Here is a 19897-nt window from a genome sequence, read left to right as displayed (position 1 = left end):
GAGAAAACAACTGTTATTACACACGACTTGAAGAGTAATATAATAATATTGTTAGCTTGCTAAAATGAAATCTTTGTAAAATAAAATAACAAATCCTTTAATGGTCTATCAGTGACGACTCTTACTTGTAGTGACATCTCAATCAGCATTAGTAATTTCTTGATTCCTATCCAGACATCCTTTCCCTTGACTTGCTGTGCAATAGTGGCCCGTTCTTTATCTTTGAAGTTACCCAAAAGCTAGAAAAAATGAAAACAAGAGATACTTACATGGTTTGTAAAATCCACATTAAAAGCATAATTAATTTTCACATTTATACTTAAGAGATTCATTAAAATATTTTATTGATATTTAAATTGCTATGCTTTTCTCATGGTATACTAAATTTTGATTTCACTTTCTACATAAATTATCACGAATAAACCTTTCTTTTAAACAAAAGTTCATATCATTTTACCACTGGCATTATTTCCAGAGGAAAAAATTAGAATAAATATGTAACAATTACCAGTGAAAAATCCAATTTTTACTTCAAGAAACATGGATGCATTATAATAGAATAAACTGGGGTTTCATTTACACCTTGCACGCACACACACACAAATACAGGAACAATAGTTATTCTACAAAGAAACCATAAAGACACACAAGCTAAAATACACCAACAAAATTAGCATTTTATTGGGTTTTGTCACTCCCAAAAGGACTTTCAAAATGTAATAATGAGACTGCAGTAAATCATAATGATTATTCTATTCAAGTATTTAGCAGAATTCATGAGTTAAAATGATCACATGGAGATGCTTTTAACTAATCAACAAGTCAACAAGCTATTTGTCAGCCACTGTGCTACATGATGGGGACACAAAGACAAAATTGAAACAATTCCTTCTCTCAAGGAGCTGACATTCAACCTGGTCACTATAATTAGTATAATCACATGTGTAAAAAAAGCATTCTTGCTAAAATAAATTAAAAATTAGGGTTGGTTCAAGAATTAAGGAAGCTTCACAGAAATTTAAATATTTTTTAATGTAAAATGTAAATAACAAACAACCCTACAAAGGGATTGAGAGTCATTCTTTTGTCAAAGTCTCTGAAATTTTGCATTTGTTTCTGCAAAGATACTTTGTATTAGATTAATATGATTAGACACAGATAAATATGTTAAAAAACAATATAAATGTTTTAAGTAATTTACTCAATTATTTTACTACCTCTCACAATTTATCCTTCTTTCTCCATGCAATTTATTAGCATTTGACCATGTTGTTCCTAGAGTTTCTATGGGGGTTAAAGAAGTCTTTCAGTTCTTTATTCTGCCTATATTAACCATAATCTAGAAGTAGATAATGAATTTATTTCTAACTACACCTATTTTTCCACCCTTTCAGATGAGATGCATCCTTATTAGCATACTTTTTTTTTTTTTTTGCCAAGAATCCTATTGCCAATTCCAATTTATTCACAATATTGTTTTTGGTCACAAGCACAATTTAGAGATAGTATGCGCAGATCAATTCATTAATTTATTATTACCTCCAAAGCTTCCATCAACTGTTCACCTGTAGCAATGTTAGGCACGTGAATGGTGGTACTGAAAGCATTAAGCATTTCCATTTCCTGCAGGACATCTTTGCGGCTGGTGGTACCAATGATGAGAAGCTTGCGCCCCTGATCATAAGGAGAAAATATTTTAAAATTCAGATAATTAGTTTTAGGAACATCAAAAGGGAGGAAATCATGCACAAAATCTACTCATTTAATCCCAGATATAAAAATGAATACAGAAAGAAAAATAAAATATTCAGAATTTCCTGCACAAAAGATTGAGAAAAGATGATAAAATTTAGAATGAAATGAGGGTAACTTGTAAAGAACTTTTTCTCTCCAGTCAAAACAATAAAATAAAATCAAGAAATGAGGGAAGTGGTGATGTTGATATGCTGAGTATTCTAAATGTCATAGTATACTTTTAATAGCTTAATGATTTCATTAATTTGGAGCATTCCCTCCACCCACACAGTCTGAAACCTTTTAATAACTTAGTAGCTAGCCAAAAAATTGCAATGAACAAAAATTTCAATATGTGGTTCACATGATGATGAACTGTAATGTGCTGTTGTCTCCAGAGACTGCCGAGCACTCTCTGGGAGGAGATCTGCTGTCATTAACTCAAATCTCTCGGACAGATTCTTGTTCCTATAGAGAGCCCTTGTCTCCAGTCAGTTGCCGCCAACTCTGGTCCAGAGTAGAGACTTCTTCTTCCTCTGGAGAGCCACCTCAAGTCTGCCCAGACAAGAGATTCTCAGTCTCTCTAGTGCCACCTTCTTTTCTCCTCCCAGAGAATGGGCGTGGGATAACGCAAGGGCTTCTGGGAAAAATTACTTCAACCAATGAACTTGCTCCTCCTAAGCATGCAAGCTCCTCCCCAGGAGTTCAAAGGGGTTAAACTCCTAGTAAAGACCAGAACTAGAGAATTGTTAAGTACCGATTTAGTACTTAGTAAGGACCTAATATCTCATTATCTCATTAGCACTTAGTAAGAACCTAACAATGAACATTTCAAAACATTAGTCCTCTGATGAAAGATCTCAGTTTCTTATTAGATCCATATTTAGAGACTAATCTACTGAAATATACAAAAGACATCTGATTCAATTACAAATTTCTCCTTAAAGAAATAAAGAAAAACTTACTTAATTAACTAGAGGAAGTATCACATGTTCATGGCTAGGTCATGCCAATATAAGAAAAATGACAATACTATCAGAATGAACTTATACTAATTAAATTACTGAAGTGATACTTTTATACTTAAAGGGATACTGAATTTGATAACAAAATTCATTAGAGAAACAAAAGATCAAGAATATCAAAAGAAATGACAAAAAGAGGTAGGGACAAAGGGTAAATAGCACTTCCAAACTGCAAAGTAGCAATCATCAAAACCATTTGGTATTAATTTAAAATAGAGGGAGATAAATGAACAGAGTTGACAAGAGACTATTAGAAATAATGAAACTAAATAACCTAGTATTTGATAAAGTATAAAACATAAATTACTTAGGGAAGTACTCCCTATTTCATTAAAAAAAATGCTAAGAAAACTGGAAAGCAATTTGGCAGAAACTAAGCTTTAACAAATACCTTATATTCCATAATAAATTCTAAATGGAAAGGATATTGTAATATTAAAGATCATACTATGCAAAATTGCATCACATATCTCTCACAGTTATGGGTAAGAGATATATACTTAACCAAAGGATAGAGGTAGTTACAAAAGATAAAATAGATAATTTTGATTACATGACACTGACAAACATCTCATCAGAATGATGAATGTACTTAGGATAAGAAGTAAAGAAGTGGAATGTGGAAAAATTTTTATGTTAAATTTCTTTGATAAGAGTTTGGTAAACATCCATACACACACACACAATCAATATCCATTCTCCAAAAGATAAATGGTTTAAGGATAGGAGCAAACAATTCTCAAAAGCTGATTTTTTATTTTATTTTTTTGGCAAGGCAATTGGAGTTAAGTGACTTGCCTTGGATCACTCAATTAGTAAGTGTTAAGTAATCTGAGGCTTCATTTGAAATCAAGTCTTCCTGACTCCAGGTCCTGTGCTCTATCCACTGTGTATCTAGTTGCCCCAAATGATGAATTTCAAAAGAAGAATCCAATGTAATAACAACCATATGAAATTATGCTCCCAATCACTAATAATAATAACAATAATAGAAGAAATACAAATAAAAACAGTGAGATTTTATCTTGCAACTTGCAAATTGGCAAAAATGATAAAATATGGGAATAGTCAATGTTGGAAGAATTGTGTAGCAAGATAGTACTCTGGTGCATTGTGAGTGGAACTGCAAATCAGTGTTGTTGTGTGAGGAACAAAAAGAAGGTCACTGGAATAATACAACACTTAAACACTTAGCCAGATCATCCCTATAGAAAATGTGTACTATCAAGTCCTAACATCAAGGCCAAAGTCAGGAAGTAGTCTGAAAAAAATAAACAAGTAAACAAAAGAATTCCATCAAATGACCAAGAAGAAATTTTGTTTTTCTTGATTATGCTTATTTCTACCAAAAGTTTTTTTTTTTTTTTTTTCCCAATTGGGGGAAGGGGGAGGAAGAGGTAGAAAGAAGAAAAAATACTGGGTTATTATTGCAGACAATTCTTACTTTTTGTAAAAGTACTATTTCATAGACCTCTATGTAAACTGAATTTGATCCTGGGCATAGAGAAGAGAGAGGGCAGAATCAATTTTAGAGTAAAACCAAGAAGTTGCCCAGATTTTCCCAGTTTCCCTTGAAAACCACATGAAACCAAACCTCTGAACAGAGTCTTATGGAATGAAACCACTCTTTAGCTCTAGATTAGAAGGACTTCAAGAAGAGTCAGTCTCACTGGAGTCAAAGGGTTGCCCAGCTCAGATGGTGTTTGGGAAAGCCAGAAATTAAGACCCTCTGTTCTGGCTCAATAGTGGAGGAGCCTCTAATTTCAGCACCAATTTCAGCTGGCAAATCACCAGCCTAGAAAACCAGGCTGTTGCCTGGAGAAAGCAAGTAGAGCTACACCCTGCTATGGGCAAGACCCTTAACACACGGGGCCAAGGCTCAGAGCTGCATAAGAAGCTTGGAACAGTGATCCCCATGCTCCAGGAGCAGAGCTCGACCACAAAAGTTATAAAATAGGAAGGAAGGGAGGGAGGAAGGGAGGAAGAAAGGAAGGAAGAATAGAAGATAGAGAGAGAAAATAAAGAAAGAAGGGAGGGAAGGAGGTCAGAAGGAAATAAAGAAAGAAAGAAAATGATTAGGAAACAATGATGATAGAAAACTATTATGGTAACAGAGAAGACCAAAATGCCAACTGAGACAAAGTTAAAATGCCCATATGCGATCTCAAAAAGTGATATAGATTGATCTCAAGCCCAAAGAAGCTTCTTGGAAATGCTCATAATCAAGTTTAAAAAGCAAATGAGAGAGGCAGAAGAAAAACTGGGAAAAGAAACAAGGGGCATTTAAGAGAGAGAATCAACAGCTTGGAAAAGGGAAAGAATTACTTTAAAAATACAATTGAGGAACAGCTAGATGGCACAGTTTCATGAAATCAGGAGCACCAGAGTTCAAATCCAACTTTAGATTCTTATCACTTACGAGCTATGAGACCATGGGAAGTCATTTAACCCAAAGTGCCTCTCAAAAACAGCAACAAGAACACCAAAAAGCACCAAGAAAAAAATATATTTGGTCAAATACAAAAAAACTCCAACCAACCAAACAACAACAACAACAACAACAAAACAACCACCAAAGAACATAATTCCTTAAAAAACACAATAGGCCAAAACAAACAACAACAAAATCCACTGAGGAAATCACCTTGAAAAGTACAATAAATCAAATAGAAAAGGAGATATAAACGCTAACTGAAGAAAACCACACATATTAAAAACTAAAATCAGGGAAATGGAAACTGACGACTCTATGAGAAATCAATCAGTGAAACAAACTGAAAAGAATGAAAAAATTGAAGAAAATGTAAAATACTTCACTGGAAAAATAGCCAACCTAAAAAATAGATCCGGGAGAGGCAATTTAAAAATGATTGGTCTACCTGAAGGCCATGATCAAAAAAGAAACAAATAGAATTCTTTCAAGAGATCTTCAAAGAAGATGAGAGAATTCCTGATATGTCCTGATATACTGGAATCAGAAAGCAAAATAGTCACTGAAAGAATTCATCAATCACTTCCAGAAAGTGATCCCACAAGGAAAACACCAAGAAACATTGTTGAAAAACTTAGAACTATAATCTAAAGGAAAACAATACTACAAGCTGCTAAAAAAAAAAAAAAAAAAAAAATCAAGTATTGAGATACAACAGTAAGGATTACCCAGGATTTGGCAGCATCTACACAATAAAGGATTAGAGAACCTGGAATACCATATTCTAGGAGTCAAAGAACCAGGGATTACAACCAAGAATCAACTATGCAGTGAGATTTCATTTTTCAGGGAAGGAAATGGATCTTCAGTGAAGTAAGAGACTTTCGATCACTTCTGAAAAAACCAGAACTAAACAGAAAAATTGATCTAAACACAGGACTCAAGAGAAGTATAGAAAGGTAAAAAGGGGAAAATGATACTTGTTAGTGTTGAAAAATATATCTTTTATTGGAGCAGTTAGAAGGGACATATATGGACAGAAGGTGTGGGTATGAATGGACTCTGATGAGATATCAAAGAAAAAGATATTACAGGATGGAAAAAGGATTGTATTCAAAGAAGAGTAAAAAGGAGGTAAAATGAGATAAATAAGATCACATGAAGAGGCACAAACAATAGAGGGAAAGGAGGGAGGGCAATGAATGATCATTGTCTGCAGCTTAATTTCATCAGAGGGAATAACAGATTGACTCAGTTGGGTATAGAAATTTATCTTGCTCTATAAGGAAGTAGGAGGAGAAAGGGAAAAAAGAAAAGGGAGGGGCTGGATAGAAAGAGGGACAGAAACAGTAAGAGAAAAGAGGAGGGGAGGGCAGATTGAGGGCAGGGTGGGTTAGAAAGAAAACACTACCAAAAAGGAACAGGGTAAAAAGAAAAAAACCAAAAGTTTATACAGGGAAAAAAATAGAATGGAGGAAAAAACACAGTTGGTAATTATAACTGTGAATGTGAATGGGATGAATTCTCTCATAAAATGGAAGCAAATAGCAGAGTGGATTAAAAACCAGAATCCTACAATGTTGTTTTCAAAAAACACATTTGAAACATAGACATACATACAGAACAAGGGTAAAAGGCTGGAACAGAATTTATTATGCCAAAGCAAAAAAAGCAGTAGTACCAATTCTAATCTTAGATTAAGCAAAAGTAAAAATAGATCTAATTAAAAGAGATAAGGAAGGAAACCACATCTTTTTAAAGAATACCATAGAAAATGAAGTAGTATTAATACCAAATGGATATGTACTAAGTGGAATGATATCCAAATTCTCAGAAGTTAAGCCAGTTACAGAAAGAAATAGACAGCAAAACTATATTAATGGAGTCTTCAACTTCCCTTCTCAGAACCAGATGAATCTTATTACAAAATAAACAAAAAAGAAACTAGGGAGGTTAATAGAATCATATAAAACTTAGGTATGATAGATCTCTGGTGAAAACTGAATAGAGACAGAAAGGAATATACCTTTTCCTCAGAAGTACATGATACCTACACAAAAAATTATATATTAGGTCAGGGGTTCTCAAACTACAGCCCGTGGGCCAGATGTGGCCCGCTGAGGATATTCATGTGGCCCACCAGATTATGGCAAATAGGCTGAGGGGTGGAGACAGAGTGTAAGTTTTTGTTTTTACTATAGTTCGGCCCTCCAACAGTCTGAGGGACAGTGAACTAGCCCCCTATTTAAAAAGTTTGAGGACTATGTATTAGGTCATAAAAACTTCACAATCAGATGCAGAAAGGCAGAAATAGTAAATGTTTCCTTTTGAGATCACAGTGAATAAAAATTACATTCAATAAAGGGCCAGGGAAAGACAAACTAAAAACCAATTGGAAATTAAATAATCCAATTCTAAGAATGAGTAGGTCAAACAATAAATCATAGAAACAAACAATAATTTTGCCCAAGGGAGTTACAATAAGAAGACAACATAACAAGAACTATGGGATGCAGCCAAAATAGTTTTTAGGGGAAATTTTATCTCTCTAAATAGTTACATGAATAAAACAAAAGAAAGAGTAGGCAAGCAACTGAAAAAGCAGAAAAAGAACAAATTACATCCCACCCCTATTAAATACCAAACTGAAAAACAAAGGAGAGATTAACAAAACTGAAACTAAGAAAACTATTGAGCTAATTAGTCAGAGTTAGTTTTATGAAAAAGAAAATCTCCCCAAAATAGATAAGTCTTTGGTTAATTTGATTAGAAAAGGGAAAGGAAAAACCAAATTACCAGTATCAAAAATAAAAAAAAAGGTGAACTTACTACCAATGAACAAATTAAAACAATAACTAGGAGCTATTTTGTCTAACTGTATGTCAACCAATTTAATAATCTAATTAAAATGGATGAATATTTACAAAAATATAAATTGTCCAGATTAACAGAAAAGGAAATAAATTACCTAAAAAGTCCCATTTTTGGAAAAAGAAATTGAACAAGCTATCAATGGACTCCCTAAGAAAAAATCTTCAGGCCCAAATGGATTTACAAGTGAATTCTATCAAGCATTTAAAGAATAATTAATTCCAATGCTATGCAAATTATTTGGAAAATAAGTAAAGAAGAAATCCTACCAAATTCCTTCTATGACACAAATATGGTACTGATATCTAAACCAGAAGAGCCAAAACAGAAAAAGAAAATTATATATCAATCTAATAAATACTGATGCAAAAATTTAAAACAAAATATTAGCAAGAGATTATAACAACTTATTAGCAAGATAATACACTATGACCAAGTGGGATTTATACTAGGAATGGAGGGCTGGTTCAAAGTAAGAAAAACTACTGGCCTAATTAACTACATCAATAACAAATCTAACAGACATAATATGAATCTCAATAGAGGCAGAAAAAGCTTTTGACAAAATACAGCACCTATTAAAAACACTAGAGAACATAGAAATAAATGGAGTTTTCCTTAAAATGATAAGCGGCATTTATCTAAAATCATCTATAGTAAGCATTTTTTGTAAAGGGGAGAAGCTAGAAGTCTTTCCAATAAAATCAGGAGTGAAACAAGGATGCCCATTATCACAAATATTACTCAGTAGTGTATTAGAAATGTTGGCTTTATCAATAATAAAAGAAAAAGAAATTAAAGGAAATAGAATAGGCAACGAGGAGATAAAACTATCACTCTTTGCAGATGATATGATGATATATTTAGAAAATTCTAGATAATCATTCAAAAACCTACTTGAAACAATAACTTTAGCAAAATTGTAAGACAAAATTGTAAGACATAAAATAAAGCCACACAAATCATCAGCTATGTTATTAACAAAGCCCAGCAGCAAAAGAAAGAAAAATTCCATTTAAAATAAATGTAGACAAAATAAAATTTTAGGTTCTGCCACAATAAGCCCAGGAACTATATAAACACAATTACAAAACATCTTTCACACAGGATAAAGCAAGATCTTAACAAATGGAAAAATATCAATTGCTCAGCAGTAGGCTGAGCTAATATAATAAAAATGACAATTCTACTTAAATTTTCTACTTATTCAGTTCCATACTAATCAAACTGCCAAAAAATTATTTAATAGAATTAGAAAATAACAAAATTCATCTGGAAAAAGTCAAGCACATCAAGGAAATTAATGAAAAAAAATAAAAAGGAAGGTGGCCTAACAGTATCAGGCCTATAACTCTATTATAAAGCAGCAGTCATCAAAAACATATGGTACTTACTAAGAAATAGAGTGGTAGACCAATGGAAAAGATTAGAGACACATGACACAATAATCAATGACTACAGTAATCTATATTTGATAAACTCCAAAACTCCACCTTCTAGGATAAAAACTTAATTATTTCATAAAAATTGCTGGGAAAATTAGAAAATAATGTCAGAAACTTGGCAAAGACTTACATCTCATACCCTGTACCAAAATAAGGTCAAAATAGGTGTATGATTGAGGCATAAAACGTGATACCATATGCAAGTTAGGAGAGCAAAAGATAGTTTAATAATCTGATTTTTGGAGTCAGGAGGAATTTATGGCCAAAAAGAACTAGAAAACATTGTGAAATACAGAATGGACAACTTTGATTACATTAAATTAAAAAGTTTTTGCACAAACCAAACCAATAGAGCCAACATTAGAAGGGAAGCACAAAGCTGGGAAAAAATTATTTTATAGCCAGTGTTTTTGATAAAGGCCTCATTTTTAAAATTTATAAAGAGCTGTGTCAAATTGATAAGAATTATTCCCCAACTGATAAATGGTCAAAGGATATGAACAGAAAATTTTCAGATGATGAAATCAAAGCCATCTAGTCAAATGAAAAAATTCTCTAAATCACTAAGATTAGAGAAATGCAAATTAAAACAACTCTGAGGTACCACCTCACAGCTCTCAGATTAGCTAAAATGACAGGAAAAGATAATGATAAATGTTGTCGAGAATGTAGGGAAACTAATCAATACTAATGAATTGTTGGTAGAGTTGTAAACTCCAACCATTCTGGAGAACAATTTGGAATTATGCCCAAAGGGCTATAAAACTGTGCATACCTTTTGATCCAGCAGTGTCTCAACTGGGTCTGTATTCCTTTTTTTTTTTTTTTTTTTTTAAATTAATCAATCAATTAATTAATTATTTTTTTTTCAAATACAGGCTATAAATAACCTAAAAGCATTTATTTATTTATTTTATAATTATAAAAATTTTTTTGACAGTATATATGCATGAGTAATTTTTTTTATAACATTATCCCTTGTATTCATTTTTCCAAAATTTCCCTTCTCTCCCTCTACTCCCTCCCCTAGATGACAGGCAATCCCATACATTTTACATGTGTTTACAGTATAACCTAGATACATGTGTGTAAATCCAATTTTCTTGTTGCACGTTAAGTATTAGATTCTGAAGGTATAAGTAACCTGGGTAGATAGACAGTAGTGCTAATAGTTTACATTCAATTCTTTTTTTTTTTTAAATTTTTTATTTTATTTTATAATTATAACATTTTTTGACAGTACATATGCATGGGTAATTTTTTACAACATTATCCCTTGCACTTACTTCTATTCAGATTTTTTTCCTTCCTCCCCCAACCCCCTCCCCCAGATGGCAAGCAGTCTTATATAAGTTTACATTCAATTCTACTGGATCTGTATTCCAAAGAAATCATAATAGAGGGGAAAGGATCCACATGTGCAAAAATGTTTGTAGCAGCTCTTTTTGTGGCAGCAAAGAATTGGAAAATAAGTGGATGCTATCAGTTGGGGAATGGCTGAACAAGTTGTGATATATGAAGGTAATGGAATATTACTGTTCAATAAACAATTATGAACAAGCTGATTATAGAAAGACCTAGAAAGATTTACATGAACTGCGAAACAAGCAGAACCAGCAATACATTGTACACAATAACAAGAAGAATGTGTGATAATCAACTATGAAAAGCTTGATTCTTAGTGGTTCAGTGATCCAAGGCAATCCCAATAAACTTTGGTTAGAAAACATCTCCGCATTCAGAGAGAGAACTATGGTGAATGAATGCAAATCAACACATGCTATGCTCATTTTTTTTTTCTTTTTCTTCTGTTTTTTTTTTCCTCTTGTGGTTTTTGCCTTTTGTTCTGATCTTTCTTTTCCAACATGATTCATAAGGAAATATGTAAAAAAAATTATAAATGAACATATAACTATATGAGGTATAGACACAGACAGGAAAGGATGAGAGACATGTGAGGGCCAAGGCTAAACATGGTATCCGAGTGTGGAAGGATAGAAAACAGACACACAAAGGCTAGATATCCAGGGAGTAGGTAGAGCAGGGGAAAAGTACCTTTCCATGAGTCCAATGGTTCAAGCTAAGCCTCTTAAGTCTGATCTGCTTCCATTTGAAGGCATTTTCTTTTTTGTGTAAAGGAGGGGAAGTTGAAAAGTGATCCAAGAGTAAGAAGAGGGAGGGAAGGAGAGATAGAGGGAGAGATAGAGGGAAGGAAAAAAAGGAGGAGAGAGGGGAAAAGGGAGGAAAGAAAGAGAGAAAAAAACAGAGAAAGAGAGAGAACAAAACAGAGAAAGAGAGAGAGAGAACAAAAGAAGGAGGGAGAACGAGAGAGGAAGGGAGAAAGAGAAAGGGAGGAAGAAAAGGGGAGTAGGGAAGTTGAGGGGAGGGAGGAGAGGGAGAGAAAGGGAAGAGAGATAAAAAGAGGGAAAGGGGAAGAAGAAGAGGGAAGAGGAAGAAAGAAAAGAGAACAAGCAGGAAAGTATACAGTCCTATGTAGTTTTCTTTTAGATTTATGTAAAGTCAAATTTATATGAAGTGGGGACAGTTTATAATTGGAAAAATAAAAAATAAGTTTAAATAAAGAGCATAGGTTAAATATAGTTAAGAGTAGAAGGGAAATGGCTTACTGGAAAATATTTGCAGAAAGTTTCTCTGATAAATGTCTCATGTTATAAATTTATCAGAAAAAGAGCTATAAGTACATTTGTAAATAGTCAATGGATATGAACAAGTAATTTTAAAAAGAAGAAATTCAAACTAACAAAAGACACATGAAAATAATGCTCTAAAGTCACAAAAATTGCAGAGATGAGAAGTAAAACAGCTCTAAGGTTTTACTTCATAGCCATCAAATCTCAAACTTGACAAAATAGGAAAATGGCAAGGGTTGCAGGAATTGCACCAAAACAGGCACATTAATGCACTATTGGCAGAACTGTGGAGTAGCCCTGCCATTCTGGAAAGAAATTTGGATCTATGCCCAAAATTGCTACAAGCCATATGTCTCAAAGAAATCAAAGAAAGAAAAGTGCTTATGTGCACACAAAAAATTTATAGCAACTCTTTTTTTTTACAGTGGCAGAGGAATGTAAACTAGAGAGGATTCCCATCAATTGAGGAAGGGCTCATCAAATTATGTTATATGAAAGTAGTAGAATATCATGTCACCAAAAGAAATTATAAAAGGGATGGTTTAGAGAAATCTAGGAAGACTTGTATGAACTGATGTAGAAAAGGCAATGACCAACCACAATTCTAGAAGACTGATGATAAATAATGCTATCTATCTCCTGAGAGAGAGATTTTTTGACAATGGTTGTTTTAATTTTAAAATTTCTTTTTAAAAGGGAAGATTAACTGGGGCATGAAGACAAAGGCTTGCTCTATTGAAAAAGTCATAAAAATCTGAATAAATCTAGTGTTTTAAAAAGTAGTCACTGTCTTCTGATTTGCTTTTAGGATCATTCATACTTAGCAGTATATAATTTAAACTCTTAATTCTCTTGTTTCTATGTCAGAAGATAGATCATATTCCTTACTTAGGAACCTACAAATTTTTACTACTTGCTACTTCCTTAGCATAACTCTCATATTAGCCAGGGCTTTGACCTGTAGAGTGATGAAAGATTGGGAAATGCACAGTGGCTTATAATGGAGTGCTAATTTATGTTTTGCTTTCTGTCTTGTTCAACAAGACTGCAACATTGCAAAGAGGTCACGACCCAGGATAAGTTCAGGCCTCAACTTGCAAGTCTTCATCTTTAAGAAAACTCTGAAAAACATTACCAAATAATTAAATTGTGTTAGATCATTTTGTATGCTAATTAGTGGTAATTCCCATGAGGAAATTTTATCATGAACAAACAGCTCTGAGTTAGTATAATAAATCACATTGGACAACAATTTGGAAAAAAGCTTACAGCAGCATGAAATGGGAATGAATACCAGCTATAAAAACAAAAATCTTGTTTAACCAAAGTGGGAAAATATACTCTGTCAATGTCAATTGGTTATAATTCTCAAATTTACTGATAGAGATAAACTGTTCTCTCTCCCTGTATAAAAATCTAGATTTAGTATCACTGATCACATATCAAGTGAGAGCCAAATACCCGTATCTTCTTTCAATATTAATTCTAATATCCTTAGCTAACTATGGATCAGTAGCATTGTTGTCATAAAAACATCATTTTTCTCACTTATCATTTATCTATTCAGGAAATCCTTGTTAGCCAGTAGCTATAAAGAAGCAGTTCAGGGGAGTAACTATATGAAGTCAGGTCTTAGAAAGTGTATTTTTCAGTAAAATATTTCACAGATGAAAAAAATAAGAGAAATACTAAAGAGTATCTAATGTTTCTGTTACACAGAGTATAGACTAATCAAATTATATTTGTCCCTTCCAATTGAACAACCCTAACTTCTCCCCTTCCCCACCAGCTAAAAAAGGAAAAGGAAGATATATCCTTAAAATTAACAGACTTAAAAAATTAGAAATAATATCTTTATAATTAATATAGTAGTGACATGGAAGGAGTGATAAAAGGAAAATATAATTTGAAGTAAAAAAAATTTTTTTTCTAACAAGTTTTGTTGAAGAACTCCAACAAACTATTGGTATGACAATAACTATGAACGCAAAATCCTTAGACAGATTAAGCAATGAATTTAGGGTTTCTCTAAAAAATATAGGGTGGGTTGGGGCAAAAGAAAAGAACCAGCATTCAAACCTGATAATTAGAATATGGGTTTAGAATGATATTTTTGTCAAAGTAAAAAATTCAATTTTTATTAAAAATCAGAAGGCTGTTGAACCAGGTGGACAGCTAACTAAAAAATTGAACAAATGAAACACAATTAGATCATTAACAAGAATTTAATAAATAAGAATGCCAATTGTAATAAAGGGCACTATTCTAGGTGATATGGAAAGATAGCAAAGAATTGGAAGACTTGATCACTATCCACAAGGAACTGTTTATAGCATTTACATTATAACTACAAAAAACCCCACACATATCAATGAATATAAAATAATACAACACAATTGAATAAGGATTGAGAAGGGACAGAATGCCTGATACATAGTAAGTACTTAAAAAATTCTTGTTGATTGATTGATCATAGTCTGGTGGAAACTGTCCTGAAGGTATTAAGGAGACTCTAGAAGGGAAGGGAAGGGAAGGGGAATCCATGTGAAGAGAATGGCACTTTGATGATGGAGGAGACAGAGGAACGAACCTATGTGATGAAAATCTTTGTATGCTAAACTGAAGAATGTCATGATGAAAGTGGTATTTGCAAAAGATTATTTTGGCAGGTATGTACAAGATGAGCTAGGAGCTGGAGAAAACTACTGCAGTAAAAAGACAATATGAAAGACAGCTAATACACTTAATTAAACAGCTATGGGACCTCAGGCAAGTCCTTTAACCTCTCTGAACCTCAATTTCCTCATCCATAAAATGAAGGGGTTGGATTCAGTGGCCCCACAAGATCTTTTCCTACTCTACATTTATGATCCTATGATCCTGTGTCAGCCTTGAGGGTCATGACTTAACTATAACAAATAGTACAAATATCAGATTTTAATTTACACTTTCAAAATTGGCAAATATGGCTAAAGGAGAAACAGCTAATATTAGCGGGAACTGCAACATGGTAAATTGGTAAATTAATATATTGTTTATGGACCTGGGAACAGATCCATACATTCTAGAAAGTAATTTGGAATTATGCTAAGAAAATAGTTAACGTGTCCATATCCTTTGCCAGAGAATCTACTTCTAGCCATATTTACAAAAAAAAAAGATAAAAAAAACACAAGACCCCAAAATAACATCAAAATATTCATAATAGCACTTTCTGCCATAGCAAAGAACTAGAGACAAAATAAATATCCACTGACTGGGGAAGTGGAATATAATGGAAATACTATAATGAGAAATAATCAACAAAAAAAAATCAGAGCACAGTGAGATTTGTAAAGTGAAGTAAGCAAAGCAAAGAAAATAACACACATAATGACTTTAGTAAAGTAAATGGAAATAACAAAAAATACAAAACTTTATTAATCTAATAATAATGTCTAAGCTTGTCTTTGAAGAAAAGATGAAAAAAAAAGTTTCTGCCTTTACTTTTATAGAGATGGGTAACTATGAGAATGGAATACTGTATAAACACTATTAGACTTGGTAAATACATTGCTTATATAATTGGGGGAGGAAGAGAGAACAGATTAAAACTTGTCAATTAATTGATTTCCCCACAGCTGAAGTGATGAAATCACAGATAGCAAGAGGTAAATAATAGAGACAAAGTCTTTTAGTCTTATTTTTGATTTTTCTGCAATAAAAAACATTTTCTTCCTCATCTCCCCTCCATTTACAAAAGAGAAAAATAAAAGCCTTATTACAAATATGAATAATCAAGTAAAACAAATTCCATATTCAAAAATAAAAATCTGAATCTGAACCCGGAGTCTAATATCAGGATAACATCAGAGATAACATCTGCACCCTGAGTCTAGTATCAGAATCTAGGACAGCAACCTTCATTAAGGGTCCGCTGAAATTATGGCCCCCAAATTTCAAAACTTTTTGTTTTTATATGTTGTTGTTGTTGTTTAAAATGTTATGATTCTGCTTGTTTCACTCTGCATGAGTTCATATAAATCTTCCCATCATTTCTGAAACCACCTTTTTTATTTCTTATGGTATAATTTCCATTACATTCAGGTACTATAATTTGCAGCCACTCTCCAAAAGATGGGCACTCCCTCAGTTTTCAATTCTTTCCCATAAGATTTCAAAAAGCAGTGTAAAGGAGGGCTTTACACTTGTAACTTTTTATGGTGCTTTTTAAAGTCCTTCAGTCAATCTTAATGGAATTAGAGAACAGATTATAATTGGCTAAGATTAACCTTTCCTCTTTAAAAAGACAGATACATTTTTAATTGAATGTAATTTTTATTGAAATATGGTTACAGAAAAATGCATTTAATATTTCTGCTTTTTTTTTCTTTTTAAACATTTGTTAGTAAGGTTTTTATATCCTAATAAATGGTTATTTTTTGTGAAAGTACCACTCACAGCAGACAATAGGTATATTCTTTTCAATTCTCCTTCAGTTTCTCCAGAGATGTATCATATTAACTCTTCTAAAATTCTATTGATCTCATTAACATCTCTCTTGTTTATTCTCTGGGTAAGTCAAAAAAGGACAAACTGAGGTCTCCAACTTTTATTACTGAGCCAGCCTTTTCTAAGGAGGTTTGAGGCTTGAGGAGTCTGACCTCTGACAGCAGAAAAGAGATCTAGTTATGGAAAAAATAACTATTAAGAGAGAATCATGGTTTTGAGTTCTGGGCAGATTTCTTTCTTCATCAGCCACATTTTAACAATGGTGTAATTAGTGGAGCAGTGGAACTACTCACCTAACAGTAAGTAAATATAGTAGTTAAGGCAAAAGACAAAAAAAGACTTGCGAGTTGAGTTAGTTATGGCTATCAAAAATATAGATGAATTAATGGTAAAGTTGTATATGGATTCAAACAACCATTCTGATGAACAATTTGGAGCTATGCCCAAAAGGCTATAAAATCATGTGTTCTCTTTGACCAAGGAATACCTCTACTAGGTTTAAATTCCAAGGTAATAAAAAACAAAAAAAGGAAATAATCTATTTGTACCAAAAATATTTATAGCACCTTTTAGAGGTAGCAAAGAATTAGAAATTGAAGAAATGTACATCATATGGGGAATGGCTGAACTAGTTGTGATGAATATTATTATGGTATCAGAAATGATGAGCATGATACTCTCAGAAAAACCTGGCAAGATTTACATGAACTGATGCAAAGTGAAATGAGCAGAACCAGGAAAATGCTGTACACAGTAGTAACAATAACATGTGAAGATCAACTGTATTAACTTAATCATTCTTAACAATACAATGATCTAAGACAATTCTGAAGGACTTATGATGAAATCATAAAAATAAACTCTCCAGAGAAAGAACTGATGGAATCTGAATACAAACTGAAGTATATTTTTCTTTGCTTTTTAAATTTTCCTTCTTTGTTTTTCTTGGTTTTTTTTTTTTGTTTGTTTGGTTTTTTTTGGTCTGTGTTTTCTTTCACAATATGACCAACTTTCATATAATTGCACATGCATAAATTATATCAAATTGTTTCTCTTCTCAATGAGGGAGAGAGGAAAGGAAGAGAATTTAAACAATTGAAAAATAGGATGTTAAAATTGTTTTTATGTGTAATTGGGGAAATACATGTATTTAAAATTTTAATGTATATAAATGTATTAAAATATAAGTAAATTAAAATTTAAAAATAAGTATCAATAGAAAATTTTTTTTAAAAATGTCTAACTAAGCTAGTCCAGTCGAGCTATCTGCCCAGCAAAAGTCCTATAACCAGAAAAAGTAGGAAGGAGGACATCACTTGAAAAGCAAAAATATCAAGGTCATATAATTTCAGCGGTATGGACTACCTAGACCATATGTGTTTTCTATATGTTTCTCTAGCAGTATGCTCTACTTCACAGATGTCCTCTTTTCTTATATGTTTTGTATGTTTACAGTTGTGGGGAAATGCATCCCAGGTTTATTAGGGAGAATGTTATGTGATGATTGTTCTTACAGTACCATTGTATTAAATGCTTTTCTCTGCTTGGGACTAATTGTGCCCTCTGGCTCACTATTGAGAATACCTTATTCAGGAGGTAGCCTATTTCCTGGAGACCCAACTTGTTAAGGACAAATTAGAGGGAGGGAAAGGGATCAGAAAAGGTTCCTGTAGAAGTTGGCTTGAGCTGAGTTTGGAGAAAGTAAGTAAAGAAAGTAAAAGATGGAGGTGAGAAGGGCATAAATGGGGCTAGTCAATTCAAACACACAGAGATGGGATGAATGTATATGTAAGGAACATCAAGAAGATCAGTAAGGCTTCACTAGGGTGCACCCTACTGTGGAAGAGAAATTATACTTAAGAAAGTCCAGGGGCCAGGTTGCAAAGAGCTTAAACTTTTTTTTTTTTAAGGGGTCTTATTTGATCATAGGATAAACAAAAGTCACTGTGGAATGTACTAAGTGGTCAGACTAGCACTGTAGGAGATCACTCGAGCAGCCATGGGAAAGATGTACTGGAATGGAAAAAGGTGAGACCAGAATACTAAGGAGGAGACTAGAGTGATGGTCATATGAGATTGGGAAGGGTATGTGTCCCATACATTAAATATGGTAAAGGTAGAAATAAGATTATTGAATTTGGAGGAACATTAAAGTGAGGAATCGAGAACACCACGGGAGTGAACATAGTTAATCGCAAATATGGGGGTGCCCTCAAAAGAAACAGAGGGTTTTGGAAGAAAGGGCAAGTTCCATGGGGCCAGAGCACTGGGCAGTTCGTGACTACCCTGCCTAACTTCGGGGCTCGGTTTAGAGCCCTCTGCACACAACACCTCCGCTCTCTCAGGGCTCCCCTCCTCCCCTCCAGTCTGGCCACTTCTTGGGTTTCCTTTGCTCGATGCCCTACGAGGACACTGCTTTTTTCTTCCCTATTACTTCACTTGGTGATCTCACTGACGCCCAGGAGCCACCCCTATACTCAGTGACCAAGGGGGCAGGCACTGTTTTTCCTCTAACCCCTCCCCCCCACACCTCCCCATTACTGCACACCACTCCAGACCTGCAGGCTCACCAACCAGGGGTTATGCTATCTTTCATCCCTCTTATCCAACCTGTTCCCAAGGACCATCATTTGGCCTCTGCTCCGACACTCGCCTCTCTCTTGCAGACCTTTACCACCCATGCCTTGCTTACTTCAATGCCCTCCTGAAAGGCTTGTCTGCCTCAAGTCTTTTCTCACTCCAAGCCCTCCTCCATTCAGCCACTACAGCGATTTTCCTAAAGCAAAGGCCAGATGAGGCTAGCTCTACTAAATGAACTGCACCGGGTCCTTATTGCCTCCAGGATCACATACAAAATGCTGTTTAGTATTCAAAGCTCTTGTAACCTAGACTATGCTATCTTTCTAGTCTCCTTAAATCTTACTCTTTGTCCCATACTTTTAAAATCTAGGGACATTGGTTTCCTGGCTATTGTGTAAAGACATACCATCTTTCACCTCTAGGCATTTTCTTTTGTCTCCCCATTCTTCCACTCCACTCACTGACTTCCTTGGCTTCCTTTAAGTCCTAAATAAAATCCCAGTTTCTTCAGGAAGCCTTCCTTAATCCCTTTTAATTCTAGTACCTTCTCTCTGTTAATTATATTTGTTTGCATATTGTCTCCTTCATGGGATTGTAAATTCACAGAGGGATAAGACCACCTCCTTTTGTATCCCTAGTACTTGATATAATGCCTGGCAAATAGTAGGT

General features: G+C 33.7%; 1 protein-coding gene across 2 annotated transcripts in view; it reads right to left on the bottom strand.

Annotated features, from left to right (window-relative positions):
- Positions 1-19897, bottom strand: part of NSF (N-ethylmaleimide sensitive factor, vesicle fusing ATPase) — a 192112-nt gene that overhangs the window by 13317 nt on the left and 158898 nt on the right. For both annotated transcript variants that reach the window (XM_074260997.1, XM_074260998.1), the window contains 2 exons: positions 1540-1674; positions 126-239 (listed from right to left, as the gene is read on the bottom strand). In XM_074260997.1, coding sequence (XP_074117098.1) covers positions 126-239; positions 1540-1674 — 249 coding nt within the window. The remainder of the gene's footprint in view (positions 1-125; positions 240-1539; positions 1675-19897) is intronic.

The sequence above is a fragment of the Sminthopsis crassicaudata genome, chromosome 4 (genome assembly GCF_048593235.1).
Source record: "Sminthopsis crassicaudata isolate SCR6 chromosome 4, ASM4859323v1, whole genome shotgun sequence".
Taxonomy (NCBI): domain Eukaryota; kingdom Metazoa; phylum Chordata; class Mammalia; order Dasyuromorphia; family Dasyuridae; genus Sminthopsis; species Sminthopsis crassicaudata.
The sequence above is the reverse complement of the archived record's forward strand: the minus strand, read 5'-3'. Positions and strand labels throughout refer to the sequence as shown.